Source organism: Salminus brasiliensis, chromosome 22 (genome assembly GCF_030463535.1).
Source record: "Salminus brasiliensis chromosome 22, fSalBra1.hap2, whole genome shotgun sequence".
Taxonomy (NCBI): domain Eukaryota; kingdom Metazoa; phylum Chordata; class Actinopteri; order Characiformes; family Bryconidae; genus Salminus; species Salminus brasiliensis.
This window is the reverse complement of record NC_132899.1, coordinates 1905001-1924808: the sequence shown is the minus strand read 5'-3', so window position 1 is coordinate 1924808 and position 19808 is coordinate 1905001. Positions and strand designations below refer to the sequence as shown.

General features: G+C 44.6%; 2 protein-coding genes across 2 annotated transcripts in view; both read left to right on the top strand.

Moving 5' to 3' along the window:
* Positions 1-214, top strand: part of fads6 (fatty acid desaturase 6) — a 12186-nt gene extending 11972 nt beyond the window's left edge. Inside the window, 1 exon segment of the mRNA XM_072667904.1 lies at positions 1-214. This exon segment is cut by the window's left edge and continues 2112 nt beyond it. The gene's annotated coding sequence lies outside the window, so the exon portion shown is untranslated.
* Positions 215-6565: 6351 nt separating this feature from the next.
* On the top strand, positions 6566-15887 carry trim16 (tripartite motif containing 16). The gene is made up of 7 exons (XM_072667529.1): positions 6566-6744; positions 7490-7806; positions 10787-10882; positions 12027-12248; positions 13396-13567; positions 14113-14208; positions 14953-15887. The coding sequence occupies exons 1-7, from the start codon at positions 6600-6602 to the stop codon at positions 15531-15533; spliced, it is 1629 nt and encodes a 542-aa protein (XP_072523630.1). The 5' UTR covers positions 6566-6599; the 3' UTR covers positions 15534-15887.
* The last annotated feature ends 3921 nt before the right edge of the window (positions 15888-19808 follow it).

Here is a 19808-nt window from a genome sequence, read left to right as displayed (position 1 = left end):
ACTCACTCCACCATAAGTGTTAGATGAAAGCGAAGAAGCAAAGGGGGGAACGTCTGGAAGGATATTGTGTGTGTGTGTGTGTGTGTGTGTGTGGCAGCTGTTACTGAATATAGGTCCATGTACATCAGGTGCTCTCTGCTGTTCTATAAGGGCTTCAAAGCAAACAGCGTCTCCGCAAATTAACAATGATTTACCAATAAAACACTGGAATCAGTTTGAGTGTCGTGTTTGGACGTTCTTCAGGTCAGGCAGGAGAGACACTTACAGTCTTATGCAAAAGTTTGGACACCCTTGGTCACTTTTTTTTTTTTTTTTTACTGAGCAGTAGAGCACACACAGTCTCTTTAGACCATCTAACAGACACACGATATTTCCAGCAAATCCTAGTGGCCCTATTCGTCACGGTTTGTCACGAGACAGAGGCGGACGTACTCACTGGAAAATGTTTTAATACAAGACAAGGACACAGAAACCAAACAAGCACAAAGTTTAGCAAAATAAAGAACACCAGACCCACATAAACAGGCCAAATCTACAAACCATGAACTGGCATGAACACAAACGCAGGAACAGAAACATTACCTCATGCACAACATGCACAAGGCCAGACCAGGGACAACTGAAACAAAAGGGTAGTTATACAGACACTAACAAGAGACTCACGAGGAACACCTGGGACTAACAAGGGGGCGTGGCTACAAAGGAGACACTGGAGGAAACACTAATGGACAGGCGTGGCTAAGGCAGACAAGACACAAACAGAGTCATTGCTTGGGAGCACATGGCAAAACCAAACAAGGGCAGACATGACAACAGGGGCAGGCATGACACTATTTTAGCGATCTTTAGGTGTGCAGCTTGATTTAAGGGGGCGTGTCGGTGTGTCTTTGCTATGGTAACGACGGGAAAAGTCACGTACCCTTTCAGAAACGCACAAAAGTCATGTACTGAGTCTCTTAATGAATCATGGGTGTTTTTTTTGGGCGTAACGTGTGACAATAAACCAATCAGAGTGTCTCTCACCACCGCTCCCTTTAAGAGCTTTAAGAGCTCCCTTTCATCACACAAAACATCACAGGAAATTTAAATTATCACTGTGACCTGTGCAAAAGTTTGGATACCGAACGTGTGGCAAAGGATGTGATTTATTTTGATTAGCAAATCCACCAAGTGTTTTTAGGAACTGTCAGCTGAAGCACATTTCCAAGCTTTATACATTCCCAGACTCTTCAAACCTTCTACTAACACCCATCAGACATGAGCTCCTCCTTTAAGCAGCTGTCTAAAGGTCAGAGAACAATAGTAATCAATGCTCACAGAGCAGGGATTACAATAAGAAAGAGCCTTGCAGTGTCTACAGTGTGGACTGTTGTGAATGAATGGCAGTTCAGGGGAACTGTGGAGGTCATGACGAGATCCAGAAGAGCAGGAAAGCTCTCAGAAAGAACTGCTGATATGCTGGTAAGACAGGCAAAACCCAAACTCACACATAACAGCCAGGAACCTGCATTAAAGTCAAGCTCAGTCCAGAGGGTGGTGCACTATTCCACTGTGCGGAGTGTTGCCAACTGTGAAGCATGGGGCTGGTTCTATCATGCTGTAGGGGTGTGTTGCAGCCAGTGGCATTGTTAGTACTGCACATGTCGAGGGAAGATTGTGTTGCACAAAATGCAAACAAGCTGCACAGCAAGACGACCCAAGAATATCTCAGAAGCAGATGCCTTCTAGCTGGCATGTTGGCTTGTCGGGTCTGGATTCAAGTCCCTATCTGGGAAGAGTTTCCATGTTCTTCCCGTGTCTGTTTGGGTTTGTCTGGGTCTATCTCTTTGCCCAGATATGGATAGGCACTGTGTCCTGGGTGAACCCCTCTAGTGCCTGATGCAGGACTCCAGTTGGACGGTGGTTTCCAGTGGAGAGTATGCTGTGTTAAAGTGGCTGCTGCTTCTCCTCCTGACTCTGTAGGGTGCTCAAACTTTTGCACAGGCCACACAGGTGATTTAGCTTAATCAGAGGCTGTTTACTAATTTGTGTCGGCTAGCCTGGTGTGCCTATAGAGAAATACTGCTGAGAAAAGAGACGGTTTCAGATCTTTAGGAGATTTGTTTTTGGTGTTGCAGGTGGCAGCAGGTGGCAGCAGGTGGCAGCAGGTGGCAGCAGATGGCAGCAGGTGGCAGCTACAATCATACCTTTACTCTTTAACCCCTTAACTGCACACATGTTATCCAGTATATGAATTATTTAGTCACCAGTTTGACTTGTTCAGTACAAATAGTATGAATAATTAACTATATCATATGAATTATGCAGCACAAATAATGAATAATTCAATATCTAATATGAATTATTCAGGATGTACTGGAGTTATTCAGAAACTAGTATACATTATTTAATATCTACAAAGAATTATTCAGTATGAATTGAAATGAATTATATTACAGAACGTTCACTAGACTAGATCTATACAGTATACACCTATCAGCCATAACATTAGGACTATCTACGTAATACTAAGTAGGTCCCCCTTGTGCTCCCAAAACAGATGACCCCAGCTGTCTGCTGATGTTCTGGAGATGTTCTGACCTAGTCATTATCTAGAATAACAGTTTGGTTCTTCTTGTCAATATATATATAGAAAGAGAGAGAGAGAGAGAGAGAGAGAGTCTGAATTGTCTCCTGATAAGTTTATTTGAATATTAAAATTATCAAAAGTTAAAAAAAAAGTATATTAATTAATTAATTTATTTATTTTTGCTTTATAAACATCTGTCAAACAAAATGCATTTACCCAACAAGCTCCACCCCCTGTCTTTTTCTGCTGATTTCATCAGAGCTTGGAGGAATGTTCTAGTAGTCCCTCAGGGTTACGTAACTGGGTCGCCTGTGTAATTATGCTAATGAGTCTCGTGTTAGGTGTGTGAGCTACAGTGAAACTGCTGTGTTTTCAGGTGTTGCTATGAGGCGAAGTGCAGTAAGGAGGACCTCGCCCACGCTTTATCTTATAGCTTCCTCTTCTGTCTCTGCTGGATTGGGTTACCATGTTAGCGCTGACTCAGGGCGGTGGTGTGTTAGAGACAGAGAGGCTGACAGTTACAGAGTGATACAGGTCACATAACCCACCTAGTAACCATCCCCACCAGCCGGGACATCCTAAAAACATCACTGCCAGATTCACATTATGGAGATATATGATAATGATATATATATATATATATATATATATATATATATATATATATATATATATATATATATATATATATGAGTTTTTAATTGAGTGCTGTGCTGATAACATTTCAAATATGCCTTCTTTAAAAACCTGTAAACCTGTTAATAAAGGGCTAATCGAGGGTTCTTTAGTAAATGTGTTCTACAGATGAAGTCTATTTACAGCCATAACAACTCAAACTGGAACCCTGTTACATAAATAATGGTTCAATGTAGTATTAAAAATGTGAGAGTTAAAGAACCCTATTTACTATTTATTGTACTACATAGAACCTTTTTCAGGACTAGATTAAACCCTTTTCAAGTACTACACATTACATACCCTACATAAAAGGGACTACATAGAGTCCCTTTTTAGTTCTGCATAGTACTTTTCAGTACTACACAAAACCCTTTCTGTACTACATAGAACCCTTTGTAGTTCTGCATAGTACTTTTCAGTACTACATAGAACCCTTTTGATGGACGACATAGAACTCTTTTTAATTCTACACGGTACTTTTCTGAACTACATTTTCAAAAACAATTGATAGGACTACATAGAGCCCCATTTTGGTTCTTCATAGAACACCTTTTCAGTACTACATACACCCTTTCCAGTACTACCAAGAACCCTTTTGAAAGAGTACATAGAACCCTTTTAATGTACTACATAGATCTATTTTTAGTTCTACATAGTATTTTTCAGTACTACATAGAACCCTTTCAGTACTACATAGAACCCTTTTGATGGACTACATATAGCTCTTTTTAGTTGTACATAGTACTTTTCTGAACTACATAGAACCATTTTATAGGACTACATAGAGACCCTTTTGATGGACCACGTAGATCTCTTTTTAGTTCCACATAGTACTTTTCAGTAGTACATAAAACCCTTTCAGTACTACAGAAAACCCTTTTGATGAACTACGTACTACATAGAACTTTTTTCAGTAGTACATAGAACCCTTTCAGTACTATATCGAATCCCTTTCAGTACTACATAGAACTCTTTTGAAGGACTACATAGAACCCTTTTTAGTTCTACACAGTACTTTTCAGTACTACATAGAACCCTTTCAGTACTACAGAGAACCCTTTCAGGACTACATAGAACCCTTTTTCAGTACTATGGTTTGGATTAGAGTGTACAGTGCAGAGTTAAGAGGAAATTAAGAGTGGAATCGGTTCTAAGGAGAACAGAGATGCTTGTTCTGTTGGTGGTGAGGGGGTGGGGTTCAGGTTACTCTCTGGTGGGCCAAATCAAAAGGCCTCAGACAAACTTTGTCCTGCGGGTCCTAGACACACCTAATATCACACCAGATCCTCTGTACCTATAGAACAGCTCTCATTTCAACTCAGTGGGAGTGGGCCGGCCTGCTGTGGGCTGAAAAGGCAGATCTTCACTATATAGCCAAAAGTATTCGCTCTCCTGCCTTCGCTTATGAACTTGAGTGACATATCATTCTTAATCCATAGGGTTTAATATGATGTCAGCTAGATTACAGCAAGAACAGCTTCAGCTAGAACAGCCAGAACAGCTCCAGCTCTTCTGGGACGGCTTTCCACAAGGTTTAGGAGTTTAGTGTTTATGGGAATTTCTGACCGTTCCTCCAGAAGCACATTTGTAAGGTCAGAAACTGATGTTGGATGAGAAGGCCTGGCTCGCAGTCTCCACTCTAATTCATCCCAAAGATGTTCTATCAGGTTGAGGTCCAGACTCTGTGCAGGCCAGTCCAGTTCTTCTACACCAAACCTGTCTGTAGCGATTGACTCTGCAGAAAGTCGGCGACCTCTGACCACAATGGGAATCAATGGGAATGGGCTAAGGCTGACCACTTCATTGCTGAGTTGATCTCGTTCCCAGTCGATCCACTGACAGCTGACTGTGGGATATTTAGTAGGGAGGAAATTTCACGACTGGACTTGTTCATCCGCAGTCCTACGCTGGAGTTCACTGAGCTCCTGAGAGCGAGCCATTCTTTCACTAATGTGTGTAGAAGCCGTCTGCAAGCCTAGGTGCTCGGTTTTATACACCAGTGGCCATGGAATTGATTGGAACACCTCAATGCAATGATTTGGACGGGTGAGTAAATACTTTTGGTAATATAGTGTCAGAATTGTTTCACGGCTTAGTTTCCAGATATGGAGTTTTGTATAAACTGTGGAACTCTATGATATGGTTCGAGATCTGGATATATTATACCTAGTTGACCTAGTGTGAGGCCCTCAGTGACGTGTACACCAAGGAACGTGGGGAAGATGCTGACCCACTTTACCTCAAACCTTTGGTGCCGTTCTCTATATGTCTCTCAGACATATATAATACTATAATTATATAAAACAATCCAATAATAATATAAAAGTGAATATTATAAATGAGGAAAATCACTCTGACAACTGATAGTATATAATACAAACATTAAACATAAAACATTTTAAGCTCAGTGTTTTTTTTTTGCTTGTCCCCATTAAATATGAGTATCGATTTGATTATTTAAAGTACAAAAATAGCATTTTAGATTATAACCATTATAATTACATTATATCACGAAATATGTTGTTTTTTTCGAAAGTTATGTGTAATTAATTTACATATTGTAGCATTTACTGTTGTCCCTCTGTTCCTCATTCAACCCTGTGTGTTATTTCTTCCCTGTAAAAAGAATACTTTGATCTTTCTGACATCTGACTCAGAAAGATCAAACCAGTGATATCATCAAGTCTCTTTGATTTCACAGTTCAACTACAGGTAAGATTACCTTCCCTTTTCTCTAGTTATCAAAACATTTTGATGTTCGGACATCAAACATGTCGAGCTCAGTGTTTTGAACCCCTTCTTACTTCCTAAAGTCTTAGTTAACAAATTACATTACACTAAATCACATTAAATATCTGGCATAGTTTTGTACAACAGTGTTTGCTGGCATTGAAAGGCATTTTTAGCCATTTCAGCAGCACCTGATCCTGAGAAAGACACCCTGTATATTTTAACGGTCTTCAGAACATAATGTGAACATAATATGACAATAAAAATGTTTTTCTTTCATTTGGATAAATTTGCATATTCAAATCATGAGTCATGTGGTTGGTCTGGATTTCAGAGAAGAAAGGTCTCCTGTGTTGAATTCTGATTCCAGCCTCTGTTCTGCTCTCTTTGCTAATCCGACACCCAACTTCCTCACTGATCCAGTCCTGCCACCTCCCAGCCCAGGCCCACCCACCTGGAGGGGAGTGTTTACAGGTGAGGGAGTGGCATGTTCACACACACACACACATATTTAGACAGACATACTTTAAAAGTTTTGCTTCCACACACAGACGCTCACTAGCAGACTGCAGGAAGGGCAGAAGCAGAACCAAGGCCTCGCCTGCTGGAGCTCAAAGCCACCATGAGGTCTCAGGAGAACCAAACAAGAGCAGAAGAGCCGCCCGCAGAGATGAGGAGTGTGAAAGAGGAGCCCGAGATCCAGAAAGTCATCCAGGAGGAGCCACAGAAGACGGGTGAGGCCGGAGAAAAAGAGGAACAGCTTCCAGGTAGGCTTGGGGGTTAAAATGATATGATTATTGAAATGTTTAATAACGTGTGATTGATGCATTTTGGATTACATGGCCAAGCTGTTCCGTGTCTCGACCCAGTATTAGCAGCAAAGGCATCGCAAAGTTATTAACGTCCAAGTTTAGCACAGGAAGATATTCTTACAAGTCTGTGCCCTATGTAGACTTCTTAGAAGAAGTCTAGCCATTCACTAGCAACAGCACAGCTGCAATATTGACCTTTTACCAGGTGTGGGCTAGAGGGGTATAAAGCCCCCCAGCATTGAGCTGTGGAGCAGTGGAAGGACTGTGTTCTCTGGAATGATGGTGGTGGAGCTCCATCCAGTACTTTTGGGAGGAGTTGGGATGATGAGGTGGGGTGGTGATCATCCAACATCCTGATCTCACTGACACTCTTGTGGCTGAATGCAATCAAATTCTCACAACAATGCTCCTTATCCAAAATCTAGTAGAAAGTCTTCTTCTCTGGACAGTATAGAGTCTTTTAATACCCTTGATTTCAGAAGAAACAGTGAATTAACAGGCGTCCCAATACTTTTGTCTATAGCGCAGGTCTTAACATTGAGTGTTAGGAAATGCATATCATTCATTTTTGCTGTATTTCACCTTTGCCTTTGATAAAAAAAACCTTAGAAAAGCCCATTTTTCTGATGGACAGCGATGATATGATAATTACTGAGGTTGAAGGCATCTTGTAATAAGCAGTTCTGGCCATGTTCTCCAGCCCTGCCTCCAGGTGAGGATGACGTAGTGTGTGACTCGTGCATTGAGAGCCCACGGCGAGCAAAGAAGTCATGCCTGACCTGTCTGGTGTCGTACTGCGAGGCTCACTTGAGACCCCACCTGGAGAACCCGAAGTTCCAGACCCACCGGCTGGTGGAGCCTCTGAAAGATGTAGAGAGACGGATGTGCGAAACCCACGACTCGCCCCTCGAGCTGTACTGCTGCGTTGACGCCTGCTGCGTGTGTCAGGAGTGTGCATCAGGAGGACATCAAGGACATGACCTGCTGCCCATTACACAAGCGAGGCAAAATGTTGAGGTACTGCAGAACACAGGGTCCAGTTCACCCAGTTCACTGTAAAATGCTATAAACCAGCGCACTGCTGCTTCTACTGCTCAGCTTCTCCATTATCAGTGTCTGTGCATCAGCTGCTGATCATCTGTTTGATCAGTGTTATTCAACCACAGCTTCACACTGCTGATGGTTTGAGCTCTAATCACTGACAGCATTACTGCTACAGCTGGGTTAGGCCCACTTAATCAGCCAGTCTTAGCTGTGCCTCTAATCTCGCTCATGAAGGGATCAGCATGATTTGATCTCATGAGACAATGAACCAATCCCTCTAGATGAAGAGCCACACAGGAGCCATCAGGGTGGAAATCAGGGAGAAAATGGGTGGATATGAGAGTGGTTTCGTGTTGGGGTTTGGGGTGGATATCAGGGTGGTCATGTGTTGGGGTTTTGGGTAGCTATCAGGGTGAAAATGGGTGGATACCAGCGTGGTTTCGTGTTGGGGTTTGGGGTGGATACCAGGGTGGAAATCAGGGAGAAAATGGGTGGATATGAGAGTGGTTTCGTTTTGGGGTTTGAGGTAGATAACAGTGAAAAAGGGTGGATATCAAGGTGGTTGTGTATTGTTGTTTGGGGTGGATGTCAGGGTGGTTTCCAATTGGGGTTTGAGGTGGAAATCAGGGTGGTCGTGTGTTGGGGGTTGGGGTAGCTATCAGGGTGAAAATGGGTGGATACCAGCGTGGTTTTGTGTTGGGGTTTGGGGTAGATAACAGTGAAAATGGGTGGATATCAGGGTGGTCATGTGTTGTTGTTTGGGGTGGATATCAGGGGGGTTTCGTGTTGGGGTTTGAGGTAGATATCAGGGTGGTTGTGTTTTGGGGTTTGGGGTAGATAACAGTAAAAAAGGATGGATATCAGGGTGAGAACATGGAGTTTGGGGTGGATACCAGGGTGCTTTTATGTTGTTGTTTGGGGTAACACAGATGGACAGTAAAGACCTCTGGAGGTGTTAATGTCTCAGTGGTGTTAATGCCTACTCATGCCCATGTGTTTGGGGTGGATATCAGGGTGGACATCAGGGTGAAAGATATCAGAAGATATCAGTGTGGTTTCGTGTTGGGGTTTGGGGTAGATAACAGTAAAAAAGGGTGGATATTAGGATGAAAATGTGTTGGGTTTAAGGTGGAGATCAGGGTGAACATGTGTTGGTTTAAGGTGGAGATCAGGGTGATGATATATGTTGGGTTTAGGGTGGAGATCAGGGTGATGATATGTTTTGGGTTTAGGGTGGAGATCAGGGTGATGATGTGTGTTGGGTTTAGGGTGGAGATCAGGGTAATGATGTGTTGGGTTTAGGGTGGAGATCAGGGTGATGATGTGTTGGGTTTAGGGTGGAGATCAGGGTGAAAATGTGTTGGGTTTAGGGTGGAGATCAGGGTGATGATATGTGTTGGGTTTAGGGTGGAAATCAGGGTGATGATGTGTTGGGTTTAGGGTGGAGATCAGGGTGAAAATGTGTTGGGTTTAGGGTGGAGATCAGGGTGAAAATGTGTTGGGTTTAGGGTGAAGATCAGGGTGATGATATGTGTTGGGTTTAGGGTGGAGATCAGGGTGAAAATGTGTTGGGTTTAGGGTGAAGATCAGGGTGATGATGTGTTGGGTTTAGGGTGGAGATCAGGGTGAAGATGTGTTGGGTTTAGGGTGGAGATCAGGGTGAAAATGTGTTGGGTTTAGGGTGAAGATCAGGGTGATGATGTGTTGGGTTTAGGGTGGAGATCAGGGTGAAGATGTGTTGGGTTTAGGGTGGAGATCAGGGTGAAAATGTGTTGGGTTTAGGGTGAAGATCAGGGTGATGATATGTGTTGGTAATAAAATAGTAATAAAGATATTAGAGATTAGCGTAACAATGTGCTGAGGTTTGGGTGGAGATCAAGGTGTTGGTGTGTTGAGGTTTTGAAATGGTGGGGTTTGGGATGGAGATCAGAGTAATGGAATACTTTTGAGATTAGTGTAATAATGTGCTGAGGTTTAGGGTGGAGATGTGTTGGGGTTTGGGGTAGCCTGTGTTTGAATTTGAAGTGGAAGGGTTTGGGATGGAGATCAGGGTGATGCTTTGGGGTCTAGGGTCTAGGGTAGGGTAAAGAACCCAAAGCATCACCCTGGGTTTTGAGGGTAAGGGTGTTGGAGTCATGCAGTGCTGTATTCTATAATAATGCTGCAGTATTCATATCTCTCTATGGTAAGCTATTATATTAAATATGACTAATAGTTGTACAGATTTGACCTGCAGATGCAGCTGGAAAGTGAGAAATACTGTAAGCATGTTCAGAGACTCCAGATTGTCTAGAGATGTTATCTAATTCGAACGTTGTGTAAAAAATGCTCTTAACCTAGTTCCCCCACGATCCCCAGCTCTGTATGGACCTGTCAGAGGAATGCAGGCCCTCCCATACAGCATTACTACATTCCTCCGAGATTACAACACAGACACTGAAGAGTATCACCTGTGACGCTATAGGAGAGCGGTAGGAACCATAACACATGTGGACAGTGAAGACCACTGGAGACTAAGTGGTGTCAATGCCTACTTATGCCCATGTGGGGTCTGTATGGGGAGCCCAACTGGGAAGCAGAAGGTTTTGTCCATGTTGGCCTCACATATGGATGCCCACCCGGGTCAGTGATGGGACCAGAAGGAGTTAAACATGGGCCCCATCTAGGTTGGACATTGCACATGGGGACTTAGATGGGACCCATGTGAGATTAGGATGGGCTTCAAGAACCGGGCCCATTTGGGAAGCTCGATCATGGACAAACACTCTTAGTTCCCATATCCATCTGGAACCCACCTAGCTCACGTTCCACCCATGGGAGCTCCACCTGAGCATGCTGGCTGAGCATCTTCTGGAAAACTAGCTAGACTGGATCTGATTAAGCAGATCTTTCCTTCCCTTGCCTCAGTGTTTGAGTTTGTGCACTAAATAGGTGTGTGTTTGTGTTTCCACAGAAAGAGCTCCAGAACAAGCACACTGAGGTGGCTCAGACAGTAACAGCAGCAGAAAACTCCATCAACAAACTCCAGAGCAGCATTTCTGCTGTAGAGGTACAGTCACCCTACGTTCACTGTGTCTGAAGGCTTTCAGGTCACTGAACTGCCTCGTTTTCATGAGTCACGTCAGCAGGACTGGGTTGGCACTTATCCGAAGGGTTTCTGCAGTGAGGTCACCGCGCTCTGCGGGTTTCCATGCTCTCCAGAGCTAATTATAGTAGGAAGCTTCTGATTCACACACATACCTTCATCACAGGTGTGTAGCAGTGACAGACACCCTGTCATTCTGAGGTGGACATGCGTTCATTCATTCGTTCAGAGGTCAGGAATCAGGCTCCACCTCAACGCCCAGGCAGGTTTCTATGACCTGACCGGCTGTCAGAGCTGAACACGGTGTACAGATCCTCTACGAGTTAAAGAGATACACTACATGTCCAAAAGTTTGTAGACACCTGCTTCTCCAGAGTTGCTTTTGAAATCAAGGGTATTAACAGTGAGTCTGTTGTTCCCTTTGCTGCAGTTACAGCCTCTACTTCTCTTCTGTAAAGACCTAGTACACTAGATTGTGGAACATTGCTGTGAGGATTTGATGGCATATGGCCATGAGGGCATTAGTGAATGTCAGTTCTGTGGCACAACTGTAGTCCCCTTTGTACCACCTTGATTTTAATGCCACTTGACTTTCTGTTTATTTATTCATTAATAATTAATGTACCCAAAATATACTTAGTGCAAAGTCTATGCAGGTTAAACAGTCACAGCAATGCAGTGAGGCATCAATCAAACAATGTGAAGGTCCTGAGCAGGACAGCATTGCCATGGTCAGCCAGGTGGGATAACCCCGGGGCAGAACAGTGGAAGAGATAGAAAGGAAACAGAAAGGAAGGAAAAAACTGTGAGATTACACAACAAGAGAACCTGGACCAAAGGGTAGGCAGGCAGCAGCACCCAGCCATGAATAGACTCACACAGGAGTGAGCAGACAGCAGCTCAGGACATGTGGGAGAGAGAAGAAAGGAGACAATGAAGGATGTTTAAGATTAGTGGATCGGGTTTTAGAGTTTGGATAAGACAGATATGTCTGCAGAACATTAGACCAGGGTTCTGTTTGTGATCTAGCATAAACTAGAGCTACGAGTCTGACTGACCTGCCCTAAATTCTAGCCTTTCTCTTACAAGCCTCTACATGTGTGTTCAGGACATTCGAGCTGTGCTGCAGCAGCAGTTCTCCGTGCTGCAGGCGGCTGTGGAGCAGGTCCGTGCTGAGCTGTCGGAGGCGCTGGAGGGCAAGCAGCAGAATGCGCTCGCTCAGGCCCAGAGCGTCCGGCAGCACCTGGAGCAGTGCTGCTCCGAGCTGAAGAAAACACACACACACCTGGAGAAACTCGTCAAGAACAAGAACGACGTCGACTTCCTGCAGGTACCAGAACCCCCAACACACAGGCCTGTTCATTTCCTTCCAGAAAACGACTTCAGTGTGGAGGAGGACAGTCAGCTGAACCAGGACCGGGTGGGATGAGGTCTACAGGGGGAGGTGGAGCGCTGTAGTGTGATCAGATTTATTTGTGTAGCGTTCAAGAGATCAACAAACCATAAAACATAACATTGTGGGAGGGGGTTTGGTTGTAGTGGGAGGGGTTTGGTTGTAGTGGGAGGGGGTTTGGTTGTAGTATGAGGGGTTTTGGTTGTAGTGGGAGGGGGTTTGGTTGTACTGGGAATTTTGGTTGTAGAGGGAGAAGTTTTGGTTGTAGTGGGAGGGGGTTTGGTTGTAGTATGAGGGGTTTTGGTTGTAGTGGGAAGAGGTTTGGTTGTACTGGGAGTTTTGGTTGTAGAGGGAGGAGTTTTGGTTGTAGTGGGAGGGGGTTTGGTTGTACTGGGAGTTTTGGTTGTAGAGGGAGGAGTTTTGGTTGTAGTGGGAGGGGGTTTGGTTGTAGTATGAGGGGTTTTGGTTGTAGTGGGAGGGGGTTTGGTTGTAGTATGAGGGGTTTTGGTTGTAGTGGGAGGGGGTTTTGGTTGTAGTGGGAGGGGGTTTGGTTGTACTGGGAGTTTTGGTTGTAGTGGGAGGGGGTTTGGTTGTACTGGGAGTTTTGGTTGTAGTGGGAGGGGTTTGGTTGTAGTGGGAGTTTTGGTTGTAGTGGGAGGGGGTTTGGTTGTACTGGGAGTTTTGGTTGTAGTGGGAGGGGTTTGGTTGTACTGGGAGTTTTGGTTGTAATGGGAGGGGTTTGGTTGTACTAGAAGTTTTGGTTGTAGTGAGAGGAAGTTTGGTTGTAGTGGGGATGGTTGGGTTGCAGTGGGAGGGGGTTTGGTTGAAGTGGGATGGGTTTTGGTTGTAGTGGGATGGGTTTTGGTTGCAGTGGGAGGGTTGTTGGTTGTAATGGGAGGGGTTTGGGTTATAGTGGGAGGGGGTTTATGGTTCAATGTTGCTTATTCACATTTATTGCACAGATGTTTGCAAACAACCGGTGTTTGAGCTGATCATTGTATTACAGCAGTTTCTGTATTTAGGATGATGTGCATGTATCACAGTCTGATGTGGTGTGTGTGTGTGTGTGTGTGTGTGTGTGCAGGAATACTCTCAGTGGAGGAAGAGCAGTCGTGATGTGTGTGTTCCTGCTGTGTGTACCAGTCTGACGGACCACCTGCAGTCCTTCAACAGCATCATCACACACACCACCCAGGAGCTGTGTGACAGTGTGCTCACCTCGTACCGCAACACACTCAAACAGGCCTGCACAACCGGTCAGTCCACTGACCAAAACACACACACACACACACACACACAAAACCATATGTAAGACCTATGTATGATTATGTGTTTATCAGAAGCACAGGGTAGGTGTTTCTAATAAAGTGGCCAGTAGTGGAAGCACAGGGTAGGGGTTTCTAATAAAGTGGCCAGTGAGTGAAAGCACAAGGTAGGGGTTTCTAATAAAGTGGCCAGTAGTGGAAGCACAGGGTAGGGGTTTCTAATAAAGTGGCCAGTGAGTGGAAGCACAGGGTAGGGGTTTCTAATAAAGTGGCCAGTGAGTGGAAGCACAGGGTAGGTGTTTCTAATAAAGTGGCCAGTGAGTGGAAGCACAAGGTAGGTGTTTCTAATAAAGTGGCCAGTGAGTGGAAGCACAGGGTAGGGGTTTCTAATAAAGTGGCCAGTGAGTGGAAGCACAGGGTAGGGGTTTCTAATAAAGTGGCTAGCGAGTAAAAGCACAAGGTAGGGGTTTCTAATAAAGTGGCCAGTTTGTGAGTCTGTGTAAAGTGTAAGTGATGTTTCTGCTTGGATTCTACAGGTGACGCACCGGTCCAGCCCACAGGTCAGGACATCAGTGCTGTAAAACAGAGCATAACTCTACCCGAGCCGAAGACCAGAGAGGACTTCCTCAAATGTGAGAAAACACAGTACTGAACATGTCTGTGCATGTGTGTGCTTCATCTCTTCCCTGTGTGTGAGTGTGTGTGTGAGTGTGTGTGTGTGTGAGTGTGTGTGTGTGTGTGTGTGAGTGTGGGGGGAGGGGGGGGGGTGCATGTAAAACTGTTAGTTTGAATGTTAGGGACTGAGTCAGACAGTGAGGAAATTCAAATGAATGTCACAGCCACAAGGGGGTGCTGTACCAGGCAATAGAATAGGACTCTCTGGAGCAGATCATCATCATGACCCTATTGGCTAATGCCAGGCGTGGACTAGAGGGGTATAAAGCCCCCCGGCATTGAGGAGCTGTGGAGCAGTGGAAGAACTGTGTTCTCTGGAATGATGGTGGAGGAGCTCCATCCAGTACTTTTGGGATGAGTTGGGGGATGAAGGATGATGAGGTAGGGTGGTGATCATCATTCAACATCCTGACCTCACTAAAGCTCTTGCTGCTGAATGCAATCAAATCCTCACAGCAATGCTCCTCCTCCAAAATCTAGTGAAAGTCTTCTTCTCTGGACAGTAGAGACAGTTTATCCAACAAAAGCAGGATCAGCTCTTTTTAATAGCCTTGATTTCAGAAGAAACAATGAATGAGCAGGTGTCCTAATACTTTTGTCTTATAGTGTATATGTAAATGATGCCGGTTGCCCTGTATTCTACCTTGTTAAAAGCAGCCTGGGCTGGAAGATGATCCCTAACCTAAATCTCCCCTCTCCAGATGCCACCCCGCTGAGTTTTGACTCTGGCACGGCGCACCAGTTCCTGCGTCTCACAGAGGATGGGAGGAAGGTGACCAACACCACGCCGTGGCAGCACGGCTACCCAGAGCGTCCGGAGCGGTTTCTCCACTGGAAGCAGGTGCTGGCCTCCAACAGCTTCTACCAGGGCCGGCATTATTTTGAGGTGGACATCAGCGGTGAAGGCGTTCACGTCGGAGTGACCTCCAGCAACATTGCCCGTCAGAGTGCCGAAAATGACGGCTGCCTGACGGGACACGTGACCTCCTGGTGTCTGCAGTGTAACGGCCGAGGCTTCTCCGCCTGGAACGATGGACAGGAAACACCCATCAGTGCCCCCAAGTCCACCAGGCTGGGCGTCTATCTGGATTTCGCTCAAGGCTCTCTGGCCTTCTACGCGGTGGACGGAGGGATGACCCTCCTGCATAGGTACCGGGCCACGCTGAAGGAGCCGCTGTACCCCGCATGCTGGGTGCCCAAAAAGGAGAATGTGGTACTTCTGGTGGAGCCGGGACAAGAGATGCCACTGAAAAGCCCCTCTCCACCTTGTTCTCCACCATAAAACAAACACATATGGGCGGGCGATATGATGATGATTATAGGCTTTCATTGTCAGGATGTGTTATGTACAGTACTCACTGTGGAACACTGACCTCCTGCATGGACCATTAAAAAAAAGACCATCCACACAGTATCAGGACAGACTGTAAGATAACGGCTTTCAAAATGTTGATATTTCAATCTTTACAAACCTCAGGAAAGCCAAAATTGTGTTTTATGGTAAGTTAATGTGTTGATTTTCCGTTTTTTTTTTTGAGACGCCAACATGATAAAAGTACAATATTTCAAGCAAAAGCAGTTAGTCGAACCTCTAGCTACAGCTAGCCTAGTCCCAATATGATATGCTGTGAAATAAAGTACAGTAGTGCTGTGGGACACTGGTCTGCTGCACCAACACACCTGTATTTCATTCATTTTACTGTATCTGGAGCCTCTACTAATTAACTGCTATATAAATGTAATGCTGATCCAATCTGGTGTAGTCCTGATTTCTGCACATTATGGGCTCTGTTTTAGCGATCTTTAGGCGAGTCGCCAACCGTGCACCGTGCAGCTTGATTTAGGGGGTGTGTCGGTGTGTCTTTGCTATGGTAACGACATGAAAAGTTCGCCTTGCGCGAAAGTCACGTACTAATTCTCTTACACACATGGACACAATTGTTGGTACCCCTCGGTTATTGAAAGAAAAACCCACAATGGTTACAGAAATAACTTGAATTTGACAAAAGTAATAATAAATAAAAATTATATGAAAATGAACCAATGAAAATCCGACATTTTGGACCATTGCTTTAACAGAATTATTTTAAAAAATAAACTCATGAAACAGGTCTGGACAGAAATGATGGTACCCCTGAAAATAATGTGACCAAAGGGTCATGTTAAATCAAGGTGTGTCCACTAATTAGCATCACAGGTGTCTACAATCTTCAGTCAGTCAGTAATCAGTCAGTGGGTGTATATATAGGGCTACAGGTAGTCACTGTGCTGTTTGGTGACATGGTGTGTACCATGCTCAACATGGACCAGAGGAAGCGAAGGAAAGAGTTGTCTCAGGAGATTAGAAAGAAAATTATAGACAAGCATGTTAAAGGTAAAGGTTATAAGACCATCTCCAAGCAGCTTGATGTTCCTGTGACTGCAGCTGCACATATTATTCAGACATTTAAGATCCATGGGACTGTAGCCAACCTCCCTGGATGTGGCTGCAGGAGAAAAATGTATACCAAATCAAAGAGACAGATAATACGAATAGTAATAAAAGAGCCCAGAAAGACTTCTAAAGAGATTAAAGATGAACTTCAAGCTCAAGGAACATCAGTGTCAGATCACACCATCCGTCGTTGTTTGAGCCAAAGTGGACTTCATGGGAGACGACCAAGGAGGACACCACTGTTGAAAGCAAATCATAAAAAAGCCAGACTGGAATTTGCCAAACTACATGTTGACAAGCCCCAAAGCTTCTGGGAGAATGTCCTTTGAGGAGAACTGGGAGAACTTTTTGCCAAGGCACATCAGCTCTATGTTCACAGACGAGAAAATGAAGCATATCAAGAAAAGAACACTGTCCCTACTGTGAAACATGGAGGAGGCTCTGTTATGTACTGGGGCTCCTTTGCTGCATCTGGCACAGGGTGTCTTGAATCTGTGGTACAATAACATCTCAAGACTATCAAAGCATTCTATAGAGAAATGGGCTGCCCAGTGTCAGAAAGCTTGGTCTCAGTCGCAGGTCATGGGTCTTGCAACAGGATAATGACTCAAAACACACAGCTAAAAACATTGGACTATTCTGAAGTGGCCTTCTATGAGCCCCGACCTAAATCCTATTGAGCATCTGTGGAAGGAGCTGAAACATGCCGTCTGGAAAAGACACCCTTTAAACCTGAGTCAACTGGAGCAGTTTGCTAATGAGGAGTGGGCCTCATACCTGCTGAGAGGTGCAGAGGTCTCATTGACAGGTACAGGAATGGTTTTATTGCAGTGATTGCCTTAGTGGTTGGTGTGGCGCAACAGATAACACCACTAGTTGCCAGTGAGCTACTACACCATGTGGGAGACTGGGGTTAGATTCCCAGTCTGGGTGACTATGCTGCGCTACACCAATAAGAGTCATTGGGCAAGACTCCTAACACTACATTGGCCCTCCTCTGTAATACGAGTAACCTTGTAAGTCGCTCTGGATAAGAGCATAAGCTAAATGCCATAAATGTTAAAAAGTTGTGCAACAAAATATTAAGTTAAGGGTACCATCATTTCTGTCCAGGCCTCTTTCATGAGTTACTTTTTAAAATAATTCTGTTGAAGCATGGTTGAAAGGCAATGTCTGACTTTCATTGGTTAAATTTCATAGCATTTTTATTTATTATTAATTTTGTCAGATTCAAGTTATTCTTGTGACCATTGTGGGTTTTTCTTTCATTAACCGGGGGGTGCCAACAATTTTGTCCTCTTGTGTAATTAATCATTGGTGTGTTTTGGGCAACAATAAACCAATCAGCGTGTCTCTCCCCATTCCCTTTAAGAGCCAGGTGCGGTCTGACTTTGGCAGATTGCTGTTTCAGTGGTGGTCTGGGAGGGCTTGCTAAAGCGGTGGAGTGACAGACACTAGGGTACTGGCAATACTTCAGAAAGTGTGAGAGGGCTGATTACAGTAGGGATGAGGAGTTAGAACTCAGTCCTCTGGTGGCCAGAAGAGGGATTGCTGACAACACATGAGGAATTACAGATAACGGCATCTGCCCACAATTCCTATGATGATGCATTCCTAATAGCAGTGTGGACGTTCTCAGAAGGTAAAGTTGAGGTTCTGCAGTGTGGAGCTATTTTACAGTCAAACCTGAAAACAGACCATAATATCTGACCCTTTATAAAACTCTCACTGAAACGCTCTGACCGTTTAACCAGCGGGAGAACCGGAGAACCGCTCACTCGCCTTTCGCTGTTCTATTATATCTTGCACCTCAAAGCTCAAAACAGCTCACACATTTTTAGATTTACATTTACGGCGTTTAGCAGACACTCTTCTCCAGAGCGACTTGCAGAAGTGATTCACTGTTTACTGAAGAAGAACCTCAGCTAGTTTAAATAGACTAAAATTCAGAGCTACTCTAATCTTAGACTCTACTAAACACAAGTTAATAAGGAGACCATAATACTCTTCTCTTCACCCAAGTCCTCTCAGAAGAGGAGGGTCTTCAGTCTGGGTTTGAGGACAGTGAGTGTTGGACTCTGCTGTTCGGACACCCAGGGGAAGTTCGTTCCACCACTTCGGTGCAGGACAGTAAAAAGTCTGGACGCTCGTCTTCCTGGATCTTAAAGGATGGCGGGTCAAGCCGAGCCGTACTTGAAGCTGGAAGGGCTCTTGGTGCAGACATTAATCCAACCAGCTTCACTGGACTGTCCCAAATCCAGCATCACAGTTACGTATAAGATACCTGATTGGTACGAAGTGCTAGCAAGACCCCACATAAGTACAACATAGCACTCACATGTAGTCCCTATGTCAACATATAATAACATCAGCACCCATAGAGCTCCAAACGCCTAAAGTTGCCCAAACACATTCATTTCTGTTGCCTTAAAATGTAAACTATACGTGTGACCAGGCCAGTTTCTGTCGTGTTAAGACGTATAAATTTAACATTCTAGCTGTTCTAGCTTTTTAGACAGGCAGTGTAACTGGGTGGACTGCTCTCCCAGACGCCTGAAAGATCAAGAAACCATAAACTATAGGCATGCTGGACATTTCTGCATGCACCTGACAGCATTGTGAAAAGCTGCTACTAGCTCCCACACTGTGGGAGTCCCACACTGAGGCAAAAGAAATCCTGTATAGACAAAAAGCTGCACCGATAATCATTTTATCATCGCATCACAGCTCTCTGAATCATAATAAACTGGAATAGAGATCCCCCCCAGCCTATACAGCCCAGACGCCATTATACACACTTAAAGATTACCCAGTAAAACCACACAGCCAAACAATGAAAGCAGACCTCTCTGCAACCACCTCGAACTAACCTGGCCATCACCCTGTAACAATGGCTCCCCCTGCTGGTCTCCGCACATGCTCCTATATTGCTAAAGCTCTACCTGTGGACACCAAGGACACAGGTGCTGTTCATGATTGGACTGATAAGGACTCCTCTTAAGCTCCTCAGTTTTGGGTGCTCTTGGTGAAGTTGCTGTTCTGTCACCAATCACATACCACCAATCAAACATAAAGTCAGTGGTCAGTGAGAGCGTCTACCTGTAATTAACTCTATATAACATT

What these genes read in the sequence shown, in the direction of transcription:
- trim16 (XM_072667529.1), top strand. Translation starts at nt 6,600, where the DNA reads ATGAGGTCTCAGGAGAACCAAACAAGAGCAGAAGAGCCGCCCGCAGAG. An exon ending in AAGCGAGGCAAAATGTTGAG is followed by an intron (nt 7,807 to 10,786) that starts GTACTGCAGAAC and finishes GTGTTTCCACAG; the next exon opens with AAAGAGCTCCAGAACAAGCA. An exon ending in CAGAGAGGACTTCCTCAAAT is followed by an intron (nt 14,209 to 14,952) that starts GTGAGAAAACAC and finishes TCCCCTCTCCAG; the next exon opens with ATGCCACCCCGCTGAGTTTT.